At 50.9% G+C, this 18897-nt stretch overlaps 1 protein-coding gene across 6 annotated transcripts in view; it reads right to left on the reverse strand.

The window, feature by feature from the left end:
* The window catches only part of ZC3H18 (zinc finger CCCH-type containing 18), a 49426-nt gene continuing 30529 nt past the window's right edge, over positions 1 to 18897 (reverse strand). For 5 of the 6 annotated variants that reach the window (XM_035892975.1, XM_035892974.1, XM_035892970.1 and 2 more), the window contains 10 exons: positions 15665 to 15865; positions 14489 to 14614; positions 12836 to 12937; positions 10911 to 11054; positions 9025 to 9177; positions 6832 to 6992; positions 6039 to 6235; positions 4842 to 4938; positions 2394 to 2490; positions 1 to 318 (listed from right to left, as the gene is read on the reverse strand). In XM_035892975.1, the coding sequence (XP_035748868.1) occupies positions 120 to 318; positions 2394 to 2490; positions 4842 to 4938; positions 6039 to 6235; positions 6832 to 6992; positions 9025 to 9177; positions 10911 to 11054; positions 12836 to 12937; positions 14489 to 14614; positions 15665 to 15865 (1477 nt within the window). In that variant the 3' untranslated portion in view covers positions 1 to 119. The remainder of the gene's footprint in view (positions 319 to 2393; positions 2491 to 4841; positions 4939 to 6038; positions 6236 to 6831; positions 6993 to 9024; positions 9178 to 10910; positions 11055 to 12835; positions 12938 to 14488; positions 14615 to 15664; positions 15866 to 18897) is intronic. The other variant, XM_035892973.1, reaches the window with a different exon arrangement.

Below are 18897 nucleotides of genomic sequence, written 5' to 3' on the forward strand. Positions count from 1 at the left end.
AAAAAAAATCGCAGCCAAAATAAGACAGAACTGCAAAATCCCAAAGTGGCCGCTTTTACACTATTTATAAAAACATGAACAGTCACTAAGGGGCAGAGCGGCGCTCCGTGCACGGCCCACTATACTTTCCCCGGGATTTTGGCCCGCTTGCGAGCGATGGCATCTTCCACCGCCTTGAGCTGCTTCAGGAGCTCCTCCCGTCGCGACAGGGTGCTGGACTTGCCCGCCTTGGCGCCCGTGGGGCCCGGCTCGGATGCTTTGCCCGGTATGCTCGTGACTTTGCTGGAGCTCTTGGACTGAGGCGAGAGCTGGCGTTTCCTGGCAGGGGGAGAGAGGAGAGGGGTGGTGAGAGGGTGCTCGCCGGCAGCACGCCGCGCTGGAAACAAACCCCTTTGGCATCTGCTCCGGCAGAAAGCAGCGCTCCGAGTAAGCGCCCACGGAAGAAAACAGGTTCAAAACACGAGGCCCGGGGTTGGAAAACCGGCTGAAACAGTAAAAGATCAGCTGCGCCGGGGAGATCCCGGAATTTAAACGCAGCACCACGACAGCAACCCCCAAGGGCCGCGGCGGCTGTTGCGAGCAGCTTGCTGGGGGACGCTCACGGGCGTGCAAGAGGGGAGAGCACTGCAGGTGAGCACAGGGCAGCCCTGCAGGACCCCCCCCCTGCTCTCTCAGCCCCTGCCCTGCGCAGCGGCCGGGTCTCGCGGTGCGGATCTGGCAGCTGTGGGGAGCTGACAAACACCCGGCGCCGCATTCCCGTGCTGCTCCGACGCTGCTTCGCTGCGGTCCGAAGCCACGTCTGGGGGAGCGAAGCAAAGCTGGGGGAACATTCCCGCCCCTGCACATGGGGAGGATGGGAGCCACCCGTCCCCACCGCTGGCAGCAGTGGCTTTTCCCAGATCGGGCTGTGACCGAGGCTGGAGGCAAAGCGGCCTGTGACTTCCCACCGCAGGCCACCGCTTGCCCCTTACGGTGGGACAAGGATGACAGGACTGGGAAGCGGAGCGGCACCGTGAGCCTGCCAGGGGTTCGCAGCGCTGCTGGCTGGGTAACGCACCCAAGGCGCAGTCTGAGCCTCAGCTGGCTTCTTTCTAATGGCTTGGACCATCCGGGAAAGCCTGCACCACTGCCACACCAGCGTGGGAGTCACTGGCCCCTCCGTCGGTGCCGCTTGCACCCTTTCGCACTACGCGTTGGAGAAGCGGGGCCATGCAAGCATGACCCAACCAACCCCAAGGAGTTCAAAACAGGACACAGCCCCACCGTTTGGCTGCCCTAGAGGAACCCAGCGTGCCCGTAACCACCCCGGGCACATCGAACCCACCGCGCGACACCGCCAAACCAAACAGCAGTAGGCAGAAGAGGGTCAAGAACCAAGGATGTGGTCAACACCACCAGCCTGGAAAGGCTGAGGTTCCTCTTCACTGCTAGAAAATAGGACCTCAGGGCCTGAAGGAAGGCAGGGCTGTGGCAGACAGGGCTAGATTTTGGGTTGGGAAGGCTCTGACACGCAGAAATCGAGGCTTGCTCGTGCCCTGGGCTTGGGAGAGGGGATGACACGAGTCCTGCCAGCCAAGGAACGCAGGGGCACAGGACAGGGCTGCTGCCGTTTGCTCACAGAGATCCTCAGAGAGGTGACACCAGAGAAATGCAAAGCAGCGCTGGCTGGCTATGGGCAAAGAGGACCGAGGAAGCCTTAGATGTGCCGCAGAAGGTGCTCCACAACCCTTAAGCCAAAGGGCTCCCAGGGGAGCAGCACAGCCCAAGGCCCCTGGAGCCACACACCCCGTTCTGCAATGGATATTCCCAGCACAGCAGCGGGTGCAGACTGCCAAGAAATCGGACGTGAGCTGGTCACCCGCCACCAGAGGGGATGGAAAAGCGCAAAGCCGGGGCTAGTCACCATTTAGTCTGACACAGGGGCCACATTTTAACATCTGACAGCAGCAAGGCGAGCGGCTGAGGGTATGCCAGGCTACAAAGAAGGAATCGGGCACCCGAGCCAGGCGCCACGAGGAGCCCAGATGAAGGGACTGTACCTTCTTTCTCATTAGCACGACGCAGCGCCAGTGAGAGGCAGAGGCACTGGCATGACTGAGCTTACACCTAACCCAGTTGGCTCCTCTTGCCACGACTGACCTCAAGAAAACCCCCAGGCTCCCGCTCGTTTCTGAGCTGGAACGGCTTAGCCAGTGGCTTCCGTGTGAATCCCTGAGCACCCCTGGCTCCCGCCCAGGGAGCTTCGCGTCCTTCTTCTCACTGTGCCTCCATGACAACTGGGAACTATGGCCAGAGAGCCTCAGAGCTGCCCCGAGAGGAGGGACTGAACCACGGGAGAAGCGTGAGCCCCAGCCTGGCCCACGAGAGACCCATGAGAACAAGCAGGCACTGACCTGTCTGTCTGTGCAGGAGAAGGTTTTGGGTTCTGGCCCCTCTGTCGCTCTTGCTTGGGTGAAGAGAGTCTCCCAGTTGCCTTCCTGTCACGAGAGCCTATCGGGAAAAGAAAAGGTGAGATGTTCTTGCTCGTTGCCAAGGCATGGGTCACTACCCTGCCTACCGCACCGTCCCAGCAGTGTAAGGATGCTCTCTTCAGTCCAACCAGGTCGTGCCAGCAAAAAGCCAAGTCCAGCAGCAGCCAGAAAAGGAACCTACTGCTGTGCACCCTGTCTTCAGGGGGAGCTGAAAAGCGAGTCAAGGCTGTGCCCCATGGCCAGCTGTACAAAACGAGACCAGCAGGGAGCTGCACGGGCCCTCTCCTCACCCTCGGCTGCTGGGACAAGGCTCCGCCACTGCACTTTTGGGCCATGCTTTGCTTGCAAACCTGCGGGGCAGGGCCGGCCCTCATGGACCGAGTCGGTGCTCTATTATCCCCTGGCAGATCATCCGGTTTGCGCGCCGTGGGCACAGCGGCACCCAAACTGGCTCCGTGCTGGCCAGATAACGCGGTGCATTGGCTTAAAGATTGCTGGGCAAGTGCAGCTCTGCCGCTTTCGGAGCCAGCTGGGACCAATCCACGGGTGGCATCACCCCCGTGTTTATTCAGCACAGACTGAACCATCGTGCCCCGCCTGAACAAAGCTGCTGTGGGGACTCGCCGGTGGTGGGAAGCCCGCTGGGGTTCTGCAACAGCATGATCCAGCTTTGCTGTAGTGGGTTTCCCAACCACTGTTATTCCAGCGCACAGAGGCGCAACCATAGCTGGAAGGCAGCCTGCGTGCCCGCAGGGCTGCCCGTGAGCCCTGGGGACCAGCTGAGCAGCACGCCCTGCTACACGGCAGCGGGACAGGAATGCTGGTGGCTGCTGACCTCACTTTCGGTAGCACTCCAGGGAGCAAAGGCGCTCTCAGTTCCTTGGAGCACCGGCTGGTTGTGTGTCTAAGGGCAGCCCTCTGCTCCCGAGGACCAAGACCGTGAGAAAGGCAAGGCTACAGATACTGCAGATCTGATCGCAGCAAGGCTACAGAACAGGGACGCGAGCGTCGGGGCACAAACACCAACCAGCTTTGTGCTGCGACACTGGAGCGCAAGCTGCACGCCAGAGGGTGCCTCTTGCTCAGCCCCAATTCAGTCAAGGGTACGCTTGCCCCTGGGAGATCAGGCTGAGTCGCCTCCAGGGCTTGTGTCCCATTTGCCACTGCTTAAAAATGCTTTACAATGTACAGACAACAAATAAAGTATATAATTACATCTACCTCTATGTATCTATAAAATCAGCACGGTTTGCTAGGTCGGCCCATTCATTTGTCTGCAGCTCAGCAGTAGCTGTGAACTAGGTCCTAGTGAACTTGAACCTCACCCAGTCCCTTCCATGCTGCCTTTGCAGGAGTCGAATGCAACCAACCTATTAGCACAGAAATTTTTTCTGGCTGGCACCCAGAGTCAACAAGATACACCTACAGCCGAGACAACAGGGAAAACAACATCACGTGTCAATGCTGGCTTGTACGTCAAAACCAGGCACCTCAGGCTGACGACTCCCCCGCTTTGTTTTTCAGCAGTGACAGCAAAGGCTGGAGCGTGGTGGCATTTAGGTCCCTCCTGATGCAGCTCAGTTTTCCGAGGCGCTAATACTGCTGCTGAGGGTTCAGACACAGGAGAACACTTGGAAAGCCTGTGTCTTTCTAAACACACGGGGCAGATCAGATTGTGTCACACACAAGTGGGGAAATCGCCTCATTTCGCAGGACGGGTGATCTAGCCAATTCCTGCCGCCATCCCGGAGCCTTGGCAGCCCGTGCGCCCTTTCTAAGCACTGCCACGGGCCTTTCTATCAGGAGAGCCAAGATCCATTGCGATGCACTGAAATGCAAGGCAGAGAAGGCTCCGAGATACAGTAAGGGAAATCCTTAAGACTTCCACAGCCACATCCAACGACATTACTAGAGAATGGGAGGCCGCCATGGGATGGACGCGTACCTACAACGGTGATGAGCACACTGTGTCTTCAAAGCGAGGGTTTTGGGGTTGGTTTTCTTTTTTTTTTTTGCAGTGGAGTTATACAGACATAGTGGAGCCAAGGTACTTGCAGTGTGCACCACAAGACAGCTAGGCAAGGCCGGGTTTGGCCTGCCCAGGGCTGACCTCACCTCGCTTACTTCACAAACCGGAGCGTCTCACCTCCACCGTGTTTTTGCAGCAGGATGGCTAATAACGCCCGCCTTATCTGGTGACAATCGCACACTCTGAGGTTTTGGAAGGACACATGCCTGCAATTAACCTCTCCAGCAAGTGGACTCTTGCAGCAGAGACTTTCACGGGACATTTGTCGCTGGAGCACCGCCTCGAGCGGCAGAGCAGGAGCCCAGCCAGGCCGGGCGTCCCTGGGACGGCTGATGTCTCACCTCTGTCAGGTGACAGGTTCGCCCGTTTGGCTGGAGGAGAGGTCGGCCTGTCTTTGTCTGCTGGCTCGTATCTCTTCCTACTTCCTTTGTCAGCTGCCTAAAACGGAATTAAAACAGACAACGGAGCTGAGCAGCCGCTGGGGAGGGAAGCAGGCAGAGATATTTCCTGTGACGGGTGCCCATGATGCGCTGGCTCACCCATGCGTGTCTACCATTAAACGCTGCATACCAGTCCCAACCATCACTAGCACCATGTAATTCCCCTACCACTGTAAGCAAACAGCAACATCCTCTGGCACCGGGGCTAATGCTGCACTGTGTTTCATGAGCTATTTTCATAATTGCCAGAAACAGGAAAACAGCAGCATGTTGTAGGTTTTTTTGTTTTTGGTTTTTTTTTTTTTTTTTCGGCAGCACCAAGGATAGCAAATGTCAAGGAGGCACGCGGGGCCGTGCCTTCTTCCAGGATCTGACCATGCCAGCCGGTAGTTATGTGTAATTGCACACTCCTCCCCACGGAGCATGCTTCACGGACTCGATAAAGGCGCCTCACGTCATAGCACAGGGAAGTAGAGAAAACTGTGGCCTCAGACTGCAGTGGGGAATTTGGACTGTCAGAAAAAACCATTAACGCTTCAAAAACAGGAACTTACCCACGTGACTGGGGCCAACACCCTGCTCTGGCACAAAACCCCACGAGGCCAAACTCTCCCACGTGATCTGGATCGCAACCTGAGCCGAAGGCATCAAACTGGGGCATCGGGCTCAGTCGTAAAGGGGAAAGAGCCAGGCTCCCCGTGGAAAAAAGCGGCTGGTGGCAGGCACCCCAGAGGTGTGAGGCAATCGCCACTTTTACCTCCTGACTCAGTTAATGACTCGTCAGCAGTTCACTCCAGAGCGGGCAGTGGGAGGAGAGCTTGCTCGGAAGCGTGCGGGGAGCCCAGCTTTCAGTGGGCAAGGCCCCAGAGCATGTGGGCCTGTGCCGTGCACGCCTTCACCTCGGCGCTCTGGCTGCAGCCTTCGAGTGTGTGCTGCCAGACTGGTTCTGTCTGCCGCCCTTCAATCCCAGCTGCAGACCTACCCGACTGAGCTCATCCCGACAGCACGGAGCCCGGAGCTCCCCTTCCGCCAGCCCCGAGCCCCAGCATCCATCCCATCCGCTCCTCGCAGCCCCCGGGTGGAGGGAATCGCACCCACCTTATTCAAGAGCGTCAGTTTGATCTCTTTGTGAGCGCTGAAGCCCCCTTGCTGAGACTGGGGGGCTGAGGGCTGCTGGGTCTGGAGGAGCTGCTGCGATTTGCTCCCCTGGGTGGGCTTGGCTGATTTCAGGAGCTGAGCGGGCACATCCCGTTTCCGCTTCTCCTCTTTAGCACTATCTTCTTTTTTTGACTTTCCTGTTGAAAGCAGAGAGCAGATGTAGTGACTTGCGACCCATTCCTTCCACCTGCCCTCCCTTTGGAGGGCAGGGCAAGAGGACACTGCTCCAGGGACTGAAAAAGCCCACACCAGTTAAAAGATTCAGGAAACAAGAATGTCCGCAGAGAGGACACGCTTAACATAAAAGACAAAGAACAAAAGGCTCTTGCCGCCAACTCTGCTACGGTCTAAAAGAACAGAGGAAGAGCAACATGACACTGGAGTTGTCCTGCAGATTTAGCATCACCTCGCAAGGGTGAAAAAATGAGGTGAGAAAGGGGGTATGGGGCAGAACTCCCAGGCAGGAAAAGGCATCTTCACAGCTAGAGATGTGGGGATGGGAGGACGTGAATGTGTATTTGCTCCACAGCCTCCCTCCTCCATGGTCTCACCCTCCTTAGGTGAAGCCTCTGGGCTCCCCCCTACTCTACAATCAGCCACAAACGTCTGCCCTCTGCTCAGCAATTTTCCTGGAGGCCACAGTATCACCAAGCAAGCTGTATGCAGATCTCTGCTCCCCCTTCCTTTTCCCAGAACCCCTTGGAGAAAAAAAGAAAAAAACCAAACCAGGTACCTCTACCTTTCTTCTGCTGCGCTGGGGTTGGGGATCGGGAGCTGGCTGAGGAAACAGGACTGGCCAAATCCGCGTACATGTCTTCGGAGTCGGCGCTGCGTACAGAGCTGCTGCTAGAGGAGGCACTAGAGACAGAAGAAACGCTGCTCACGCTCAGGGACCTGGAAAGAGCCAACAGCCCGTTACAGTCATGAATGCAACAAGAACCAGGCAGAGATGAGACAGACACCTTTGTTTTCATTCCCCCGAGTGGCTGGGATGTCAGAAAGCTGCTAAGGCCGGCAATAACCAGGAAGAGATAAAAGCTGTGTCTCCTGGGGTGCAGGTATGAAAAATCCCGAGCAGGTGAGATGCAAGTCTAGAAAGTACTGTTTATTTATAAACAGGATTAAGGCAACATGTAAACAGGTCACTGTTTCCCCAGGTAAACAAAAAGCAATAGCAGGGTGCGCGCTGTCACGTACAGGTCAGTGTTATGGCTCAGGTCAAGGAGTCCCTGGCAATGTTTTTGTTGTTTGGCACACATTTAATCACAGAAGCTTTAAAAGCTCTGGAGTCCTAGAGCCCACAGCCCCTGCCCAGCTCCCCAGGGTACGGGAGAGTCCAGCTGCCTGTTTTGAGGATGCACAAACTGTCACGACTGATAACAACAGGGAAGATGCCTACAAGACGGCTGTCTTCTAACAGTACCTATAAGATGGCTATCTTCTAATGGATTCACAACATTTTTTATGTCAGACAATCATTAGAATAAGGAAGACTTTCTACTTAGAAAAGTATCAGACAAAAATACAGGGCTACACATCAGCCTTCCCTTCAGGGACACACCACCACTGCAGCTTCGCTACACCGAAGCAGCTCCAAAAATCCCAGCTAGCTGGGGATATTCAGGCAGCCTCTCCAGCAGGTTCTGCGGGACACATCGGCTTTTGCAGTCCAGCAACTGAACTCGCTGGAGAAGCTGGCTCACATACAACCAAAGGGGCTGCAGCAGCTGCAGCGCAGACAAGCCCTGGGACGAGCTGCAAAGTTGACACCCACTGACAGAGACGAGTTTTGAGAGGTCTCATTGAGTGCTGCAACGGCGACTGGATGAGCCAGAACCTAACTCCTTCTCCAGGAAAGCTCCGGGCTACAAGGTTGTGACAGCAAATCTGGTTTGGGCACAGACTGTATTTCCTATGTTTCCTCCTTTTCCTTCCACCTGTAAAAGCAGTGAGCACAGCCCCAGTGCCACACAAGCAACGCCTGCATTACGTTTTCCTCATCTTCTCCTCTCAAGCTCTGTACAGCAGGGCAGCGTGGAGCCAGCGAGCCCGAGCGCTCTCTGAACCTCTTGCATCACCCCTGCCTGATCTGATGAATGCGACAAGCATGTAGTAAACAAGTTTGTATTTCCGTAAAATAATGCGGATGTTGAACCTTGGAGTTTCGCAGAGTTCAGATATGTGAACTACCGCTGGTCAGAGTCAAGTCCTACTTAATCCATTAGCTTTACACTATTGGTCTACGTTTACATCTGTATCACAGGGAAGCATTTCTAGGCTGCTCGTGAGGTTTCAGGGATTCCTGTGTGCGGAAAGATGCAAAAAAACCCCCAAACCAACCCCAGAACTAAGGACATGAAAGCGGTTTATTTCATGACTCTGTACTGGAGGGAGTTAGCTGTTCACAAATCCCGCAGACTAACAGCCATATAACTATTCACTTGGGGCTAAACACAAAGGGAACTGGCCATGCAACTTCACCAGCAAAGTAAAAATACCATTAGCTGGGCCCTTTAGGTATTTCTGACCTACCTCTCCTGACAGGCCAAGCATCTTCCCTAAGGACATTCAGTAACCAGAGGTGGGAGAGGTTTAGAAGAGCAAAGCTCTGTAGCCTGAAACTGTTACCTTGTAAACAAATGAGGCTTTGGTCATAATTGAGGTAAAAATGGGCAGTTTGGCAGACATGACAGATTATTTTCTTGAATAAGCCACAAGGACACTACCAACGTTGTACTACTGTCACCACTCAGGACTCCGGATTCGTAACACGGCGCAAAGAAACAATCTTGTTTCACGTCCTAGTTACCTACAGCTTCTGATACTGGCAGCTAGAGAGAGCTTTCACTGCAAGAAATCACAACAGTTAAGAGTAATTCTAACACCCCCCTACTTCAGCAAAGGCTATGACGGGTCAAGGCTGTACCTGGATTTCCTGGACCCAGATGGGGAGTGGGAGACTGAGGCAGACGATGATCTGGAATGAGATCTGGAGAGAGACCGAGACAAGGACCTAGATCGGGAACTGGAACCGCTGTAGCTGCTGGCACTGCCGCTGATGCTGCCGCTGATAGTCCTCCTGCAAAGACAGCAAATGACATCCTCACCTCGCTGCGCTCGGCCGGGAAACAGGGTTAGAAGGAACTGTTTAGGGACCCTTTGAGCGTGCTGCGGTTGTTCTGTATTGTATACAAGATTGGTGCTTTGCAAATGTAATTGTTTCAGTCATCATTCTCAACCTCGCGTTCCCAGTCATTAGGGAGCATCTGTTTTCTGAACAGTAGATGTTTTATGCAAGACTGAATAATGCTAATGAAAGCCAGGCAAAGAACAAGCTAAAGCACCTTAATCCTGTACTGATACTGGGAGCAAGTACAAAGAAAAAAAAATCAATAGCTGCATAACACAGTGGGACTACCTTGTATTTCAGGCTACGCAAATAACCATATGCACTTTTTGAGGCTAACCCACCGGTACTAACGTGAGTAGAGCCATTTTTTCATTTGCATAGCAGGGAGAGCGTCGGGCAGCAGGGTTTGTGTGGGTAGAAGCATGGAAAAAGAAAAACCAAACCCCAAGACTGGAACAAAGAATAAGGGCAGGTGGCTAAAGACATCCAAGGTTATTATTAACTAAAGTGAAACAGAAAGTAGAAACAACGGAGTTTCCAGGGAAAAGAAACTGTCATGACCAGTTTTCCCCTAGAGAGACATAACTGCTCAGCCCAGGCCTTTTCTTTAGCTACTGGGAAGAAACAGGAGATGTAAGACCATGTAAAATTGCAAATTGACTCAGGATGCTTCCGAAAAGCCGAATGGATAATGGACTTAGAGCCATCTTCAAAACACGCTGACAAAAAGCATCATTCCACGATCCACCAAAACCATACACGCCTTACTGCAGGCATAAAACGTTCTCAGTCTCCTTGTGCGCTCAGAAAACAGACATTTCTAGTAAATACATTTCTTAGGCACCAAACTACTGCTTCCATAAACTAGAAAGAAGGATGCACGATGTGTTTCAGCTGCGCTTCGCTGACTCCACATCCCTCCAAGAACGGGCGATGCTACCTGCATTTACCCTGTAACACTTTTAAATACAGTACAATGGATTAAGGCTGATAAACATCTGTAAATACAGAGAAGTGCTCCTTGTTTGAAAACCATCAGGAGCCTCTCTCATTTCAAATGCAAAGGGAGGAGAACAAGTTGCTTGAAACATTCAAACTGGGGACGGAGGGTGAAGCCAGGAAGGGAAAGCAGAGCAGGGGAGCCAGCCAGTTGTGTACTGGGGACAGCAAAAGTCACGGAGTTTTTCCTCCTCTCCTCCAGCAGTACCGCTGGATGCTCATGAACCAGCTCCTGGGACCATGCGGAAATACTCCCTGCATACTGGCACGCGTTTAGAGCAAACAGGGTCCGAGCTCATCACCACAAACCTCGACCCTCCAACACATCAGATCTGCTCTCAGGACCAAACGCACCTCTGCTTCCTTGCTGCGCAGCCTCCGCAACCAGCGGCTCTCAAACGTGCCTTTTTTGGCACTGCAGACCCTGCCTTCCGACACATTTCACATATTCCACCTCCTTCAACCCCCAACCAAACATTCAGAGGTGGGAGCCGCTTGCTGTGGCAAGTCACTAACATTCACCCCCAACTCCTTCCCTCTCTTCCCGTTTCCTTCCAGCCCCAGGAAACAGATTTCTCCTTTAATACCAAAGAGCCCTTGTAGTTGGTACTTCCCGAGAGAAACCCAGGATTTGCCCTGTCTTCCAGGAGATCAAGCCTCACTCCACCCCAGAGCTTTCTTACCTCCTGGGTGGAGTCCTTGTCTGACGTTCCTTCCTTCTTGCCTCTCGATTATCCCCTGGTTTGGCTGGCTCCGGTGCAGCTGCTGTAATTTTAGCAAGTGGCTGAGGGACTGGAAGGGCAGCTAGTTTCTTCACAGATTTTTCACTATAAAAATTAAAATTTTCAACGTGTTTGGTCAAAGTGGGTAGGTACAGAATATATAGACATTCTCAACAGCAATGAAATGCATTCATGTTTGTTGTTGACTAAATATTATATAGATACGATAGCTACTGACACATGGCTATCTCGCCAAAACACTCTCAAACAACACAGATTCCCCTAAAGGGATCCGTTTCCCATGTTCTAAATCGAGTCACCTTTTCAGAGACAAGTTACTATACAACAGCCAATTTTGGAGACATTTGACTTGTAAATTAACTAACGAAGCAGACTGCGTGGAATCGCTGTTCCTTACCCATTTGGTTCTGTGCCTTTTCATCCAAAACACAGACACCTACTTAAAATCTGCCAGGCAGGCTTCAGAATCAAAGGCACAGTTCATGCAAAAAATGCTCTTTTTCACTCCGTCACACGGATTAGCAGGGTGCAAAAGAGCCCGGGCGTGCAAATGCCCCTTGGCCCCGTCCCTCGGCTGGCGTTACCCTGCGGACCACTGGACAGGTTAACACCACCGCAGAGGACCGCTACGCTGCGTTTTTGTGACTTGATCTAGCACCCACTACGCAAGACGGGAATCGCTTTGGCTCTTCGGCGCTGCTCGCTTCTGGGCTCAGAGCACTCCAACCTCTGCTCTAATAGCTGGTTACTGCTCAACATCCCCAGCACTGATGTCACGCCTACTATTAACTGGGGAGGAGGCGGCTGTCTGCGTACAAAAATAGAGACTGTTAATTCCTCCTCTTGTGCTTAAGAATATCTGTACTCATCCCCTGCAGAAAACAGGATTAAGCGCATGCAATGTTATGCAGTGAAAACAAGCCCCACGCTAGTGCCGGCTGCGGGCTGGTGCTGTGTTACCAAATCAGCACTGCAATGTGCACTAGAAGGGCATAAAGACATCGCTGCGGGCAGAGAGCGTGTCCTTAAAGGGCTGAACCCTCTGAGTTGAGAAGAGAAAAAAAAAAAAAAAAAAAAAAAAGCAGGTCAATAAGGTACAAGAAGTGTGGCAAAGGGGATTGTCCCATATTCTGGAGAATTCAGGGGGATTCCCGTGGTGTAATTTATTTGCAGGTCACCTTAAAAGAGTGACGTCACTACGGTGTTGTGTCACCCTCCAACGTATCCATAATTTAGTACGTATTACAGGAGTTTGTGAAATAGCAACTTGGGGTATTTGGAAGAGCAGGAGCGCTGGCATAATCTGCCAAAAACAGTTTCATAGCTATAAGACTGTTTTAATTTGTCTCCCATGTTAAGAAGTAGATGAGGCCGAACCACTTCTTCATTCTAAGGCCGTGCATTAACTAAAGCCACAGCAGAGAAACGAATGAAACTTTCTTATAGCTCCTGTATAAATGTATCGGCACATCCAGAATGTTTAAATAGCAAACCACACACGTGTTTGTTTAAACACTCATGTATACATGATGGGGGCCTCGATGTGGCGCTTAGGGGCATGGTTTAGTGGTGGGCTGAGGTTGGTGGTTGGACTTGATCTCAAGGATCTTTTCCAACCTAAATGATTCTATGATTCTGTATAATATTTAAGGATACCTGTACAGTTTAACTTGGATTTTAATAAGTGAAAATGCTGTAATTTAATTAAATATGCAAAGCTAAGTGTTCTTCTGTGCAGGTCATATTTTGCATATTCCATTTCTTCCTTAATCTGCCAAAGAGGTCAGAAGGGTCTGACTTGGGGATTAGGCCACCGTTTGGAGCCTCCTCCGCGCTGCGTTATCGAAACGGAGCTGAAGCCTTACCCTTTACCAGCAGGTGCTAATAACTCCCCTTTAGCCTTCGCAAGCGGCTTGTGTGGAGACGGTGTTGGAGAAGGAGAGGGCGAAGATGAGAAGGACCGTGATCTGAAAAGGAAGGGCACGACACTCAGCTCAGTCTCTGGGCTTTCCAGGTGGCTTTCCTGGCTGTCAGTGCATTTAGCCACCTCTCCCTCCTTCGGCTAGCGACTGCATCCCAGGAACTAGTCCCTGTGGGTCTGAGCTTATCCTAGTTTCATATCCAGACTCTGCTCAACAAAACCAACTTCTGTCACCAGATCAGTGGTAAAAGGAAAAAACAGAAAGAAAAAGGGTCGGCTGCAAGAGAGGCAAGGTATTCCACACCAACACCTGAGGCTTTCTCCATACTCTCTGTATTCTCTCCTTAGGGAGAATATGTCTCCAGGAAAGTGGGATTTTGACTTGCAAGGTCAGCATGGTTTGTTTCAACCTGCTTTATGCTCCTGTAACTCCTAGTGCAGTTTATCCTTTATAAACAGCAGCAAAAAAAAATCCTGGGAGAAAGACACAAAAAAAATACATCTAACTGGCTATCTGTTGTTTCTGGAACATGAGGAGAAAAATCAAGGGGAGTATATCAAAGCCAACAGATCAAAGGGCAAGAGCTGTTTCCTAAGACCAGGACTGACCGAAGAGGCAAACCACTTCCACAGCACACCAGGTGCTGGCGTGATTCACCCCATTGCCAAGACTGGAAGTACCCTTCTTGCAGCCTTGTACTTCAGAGAGCCAGACCGCTCGGTGACAGCCTTTCTGAAGAACAGTTAGGCACTTGGGTGTTCCTCACCTTCCTACCTCTGGAGAGAGGCATGCTAATCTAAGTGTGTCACCTGTCCTTGGCACTGTCCTGCAAGGAACAGAGCCTGAAGCGGGGTGGATGGGGGAAGGTCAGCCTGCTCCCCAGAAACACGTACGTGCTTGCGTCGAGATCCCACCTGAGCCTTTCCTAGGAGAAGCCACCTCTCCAAAAGTGACACTGTGTGCTCCCATCACCTGCGTGATCCACTCAGGATATCTGCGATTTCAGCTCTGAAAAGGCGCCTATCTAGGGAGCCAGTTCTCCTACTATGCATATTCCAGACTTGGGAAACTGTCTGCAGGGGCAAGGAAGTGGCAGAGTAATGAGCATATGTCTGTTTAATCAGCATGGGACACTGAATTGCTACTTTGAAGTGTCAGGACTATCACAAGACACAACTGCACAACTGCTTTATTAAAAGAAGCGTGATTTGCCTGTTTAAATAGAAATTCCAGTGCAATAGAAGAGAGATGCCAGTAACTTCTTCCAATCATAAAATGCAAATGATAGCAACATTAATCTCAGCCAGGCTCCTACAACCACTCAGCTACCACAGGCATGGGAAACAGCCCAGCCACAACAGCACAGTACTGGTGGGTGGGGGTACCGGGGAGAGGAGGGGGTGGCTGATGTGTCTGCTTCTACAACCAAACCAGCAGGCTGCCTTGCAGTCTGTCCTATTTCCCTCACTCAGGAAAGCGGTTTGAACGTTTTATTTCCAGAGTCTGCTACTAGCTTTTAAGTAGCAGCCAAAGTAGCTGTTAGCAAGTGTTTGGGAAAACAGTATACCATTGCTTTCAAATCCAAGGAGTCATTACCTGGACCTGCTGCCTGAGAAAGAGCTGTGTCTCGAAGAACGACTAGAGTAAGAGCTGTAAGAAGATGATCTGGAACGAGATCGCGAGGAACCTGAACCAGAATAGGTGGATGAACGAGACGAGGACCTGAAAGAGAGGTATTAAAATTCAGCGCCTCTCGAGAAGTCCTCTGAGACCAAGGTCTTGTTTCCAGTGCACCCTTCCCAAGTTCTCAAACACTGCTCCAAGAGTTACCTGTGGTCTGCCAGGACTACAGCATCTCTACGGTCCCCCCTTTTCTTTTAGAGAGGATCCCGTTGTTGCTACACCCCCTTTGCGCCCTTGAACAGGCCTTCCCTTCCTTTAGGTAACGACTTTCCATCCCTTTGAGAACTCTTGCCACACAATTTTATGCCTTTTCACCAGACAATCTCCCGATAGGTTGGGTCACGCACGTATGAGAAAACAAAATAAAATAATCTCAGGTGCAGTGATCCCAGCAAGAAAAGCTATCTACTTCAGGAGGGCTTTGGTTTTTAGATCCCTATCTTCAATTCGGCGTCTTCCTCATTCCTCTCTGATACTTTTTCTCCCCCTTTTCAGGTGCTTCAAGTTCAAGCATTTAAAGAAAATGGATCCAGCTTATGCCTCAACTCTGCTAGAATCAAGACGCTTCTTTCTGAAAAGTGTTTTTTTTATCTTGTACCCGTTGGTTCCCAAGCTCCACTGCAGCCCTCTAAGGCTCTGTCAAGCCCCCACAACCCCAGTTTTTTCCCAGTAGCATCAACATGCTCTTCCTGGAGTGGGCCCACCTCATCCCTCCAGCACTCCTGGAGTGAAGAGGCTCCAATTTTCACGGCTTATAGCTCCTTCTGCTCCAACTAAGGTCAGTTTTCATCTAGGTGAGCTGCCAACCATCTGGACTGCTTCCAAGTCTAATTTCCCCAAAGAGTGACTTTTCCAAGGACCTGTCTTTTCTCAGCCTTCAACAGATCACATCACTGCACGCAGTTATGTGCCCCCCTTTAGCTTCCATCTCACTGCCTATATGCCATTGTCCATAGCCATTAGCGAGCAGCAAGTCTTGAACTGCTTTCCCAAACATCTCAACATCTTCCACGGACAAGAAAGAGTCATGTCGCGTTCCCTGATGCACTAGCAAGGCTTGGATGTGACACGCTCTTTGCCTTCACTCACCTTGAAGAGCCAGAAGCAGAGGCTGAAGAAGCAGAGGCTTTTCGGCGCCTACGTGCACGGCTGGGAGAGACAGAGACACCGAGTTTCTTTTTGGGGGACTTGGATCGGCGCCAGGGGTCCTTCCATTCATCAGCTCTCTTCGACTGAGTGGTGGTAATTGTGGTTGCCTCCTTCTCCTTCTTTGGTGGCTCAGGTTGACGGCTGGAAAACAGAGGAGTTAAGTAGCTGGTACTTTTTTATATAGTAAGGCTAATAGAAACACAGGAAAATATCTCAGAAATTTATCCTTCATACCAGTACTAGCTCTTAACCTGCACTGCAGGATACTCAGCATCATTTTGGGGTGATGAAGTGCTAGAACAGCTATCATTCTGTACATCAGTGACTGCAAGCCTGTCAAAACAGCAGTACCTGCAAGTTTTGTCAACTACTTTGTCTCACACAGACCAAGCAGTGACCTGCCAGCTGATTTCGGCTTTGGCTTTTGGCCTCCAAGAAGTGGACACCAGCACATGTAAGAGGGAAGGGAATGGAAAACCTGGTTCTTCCTATGCCTGTGCCAAGCAGCTAGAGCTGGAGCAACCCAAACCCGGTCGGCAGTCCCCAGTGGAATGAAAATACTGAACGGAGCTCGACTAAGGACAGACTTTGAGCGTGCATCTGAACCACGTCTCGATACAGCAAACTGCTGGAAACAACCAGCAGGCCCTAAGAGAAGAGATTCAGCATGAATTACTCTCCTACAGTTCCCATATCAGAACGTCACATGGGACTGTGTCACAAACCTTACCACCGCCAAGACACACTGATCTGTTTTTACTCTTACAAAGGGGACGGTTACCTCATCAGCTGAACATAAAGCAGTTCATAATGGCTGTTTTATCACTGTATTACTCTCTAGGTGCTTATAAACACTCATTCTGATAACCATGAAGAGGTGACGAGTCAGGCTAGGTGCCCTCCATCTCCTCCCTTCCCTTTTAAGGGCTCTACTTGTGTTTCCCCTTTTTCTTCGGTTCTCCGGGTTTCCCTTCTCCTCTACAACCCTCTGAAAATAATTCAGGGCTAGCTTTTCAGCATCTGCACCAGACAGTTCCTTAAGCACTCAGAGTTTCTTCAGGCCTAGACTTTATTACCTCTCTTATCTATGGGTGATTTAACCTGGGATTTTTCCTTGTCCTCACTCCAACCTGCACATGACTGTTCAACTACCTGCTTATAACCTTCTCCCTTGGGTTTTAGGCAAAGTTTGTGCTTGCTTAAAGGTTTGTGAAGTCTGTTGCACTCATCAAATTACCAGTACAATGACGCGTTTATTCCTTTTCTCACAATAATGAACCCTCTCGCTCTGAGAATTTGGGGGAGGAAAGGCACCTTCCATGGCTGGGTTCAGCCAGTACCACCCCATTAGTCACACGACTGAAGCAACCACTCCCCACCTGACTTCCTCTACCTTTTGAGATAAAAAAGCAACCTCCAAGTTTTCTAATAATTCTAGGGACTGCGTTTCTTGCCACAACACTTCTTCAACAGACAACAGGATAATTAAAGCTCTTCGTTAGCAGCCTGTTGTGCCCTTTGAAGGCTTCACTAGTCACTAACAAGTCTCATCTCCACCTTGCCTGGCAGTATTAAAACAGTCTCAACACAGTTAAAACTCCTACAGCCTCTCACCTCTTCCCTGACTCCAGAACTTGCATCTGCTGACTTTAAAAAAACATCTATCTCGGCACATACAGAATTTTATGGGAGGAGAAACTCTTCTTTCACGTCCACCTCTCCCCACAAAATCTCACCCCAGCTTCAGAAGAGGACGCTTACGTATTAGCACACAAAATTGCTGACTGTCTAGAAGAGTCCCGAGCAGGGTTATGGCTCAGCATTATTCACCAGCATCTTCATTTAGCATCATCATCCTTTCCAGCGCTGCTCTAACGTACGCTATTTAACACAGCACAGGTTATTTGCAGTAGGTTGGGTCTAGTTTTCCATATTATAGCCACAACTATATCTGAGTATCTAATCATGGAGGAAGACCATGCCTCTGAATACGGGCTTGAGATAGACTGGACCTATTATTTGTACTCTGATAACACTAGATAGTCATAGCTCTCGTTCCAGCAGATGTAGTACAAACTCATTTTGAAGCCATCTTGACCTCTGGAATATCTTCAAAGCAACTACGTGCATAGCGGGAAGAAAAAAGGTTGGGAACAGCCTACACACCTTGCATCAAGCAGCAGGCTAAACAGCAGCAGAAAGGAGAGAGCCATGCAAGGATGCTCGGGAATGACGCTAGACTACATCCCGGTCTGATGTCCCTTCCTGAGGGACCGCAGTCTGCATGCTTGGGGAGACACAGGGGGAATATTCTGCTGGCACAGGCGGGCAGAGAGGCAGCGTCCATCTCAAGACCTGGATAAAGCCTGCTGAGAAGCTTTTCACTGCAGTATCCAAGGTGACAAACATGAAAGCCAACAACTAACGAACAACCTTGCCCTTCTTCCAGGCTCAACTCTCGCCTGCAATAGTTTTCAGAAAGAAAAATGTCCTACAGAAAAAACCAACTTGCCGACATTTGCGTCCAACAGCAGCACATCCTGGGAGCTGGAACCTCAGCTCCGACGCCACATGGGAACAACTTACGCTGAACTCCACAACTTGGGCGCGAGCTTGGAGCAAAGATGACTATGAAAGCAAACCTCATTACTTGCACCTATTACCTGGTTTGATGCAATTCTCCCTTGATGAAGTCACTTTCTGGAGGAAAGGTTTTTTTCCCCAGGAAAACCACAACAGAAAGCCTCCTTTCTGGATATGCTTTGGCTTTTTGACTCAGCAGTAAAGATGTTACCATACCATAGCCAAGAAAGAAAGATGATGCTCGTGTCAGGACATTTTCAAAGTCTTCCCTCCAGAATTACCTGCGTGCCCAACATGTAGCATCACCAAATAAACTTGTTCAACTTAATACGAGGGACTGGTATCTGATGCCACTTGGCTCGTCTCTTCCAGTGGAATTCAGGAGTCAGAACTGAAAGTAAGCTGGAGGAACTGCCAAGAGCCTCACCGTCCGCCTCAGACTAACACCTCAATCACAGCCTGTACGAGTTTCACCGAAGAGACACACAGAATGGCAAGGGTTGGAAGGGACCTCGGGAGATCATCTAGTCCAACCCCCCTGCTAAAGCAGGTTCTCCTAGAGCATGTTACACAGGACTTCGTCCAGGTGA

This window comes from Egretta garzetta, unplaced genomic scaffold (genome assembly GCF_000687185.1).
Source record: "Egretta garzetta isolate BGI_Z169 unplaced genomic scaffold, ASM68718v1 scaffold284, whole genome shotgun sequence".
Taxonomy (NCBI): Eukaryota; Metazoa; Chordata; class Aves; order Pelecaniformes; family Ardeidae; genus Egretta; species Egretta garzetta.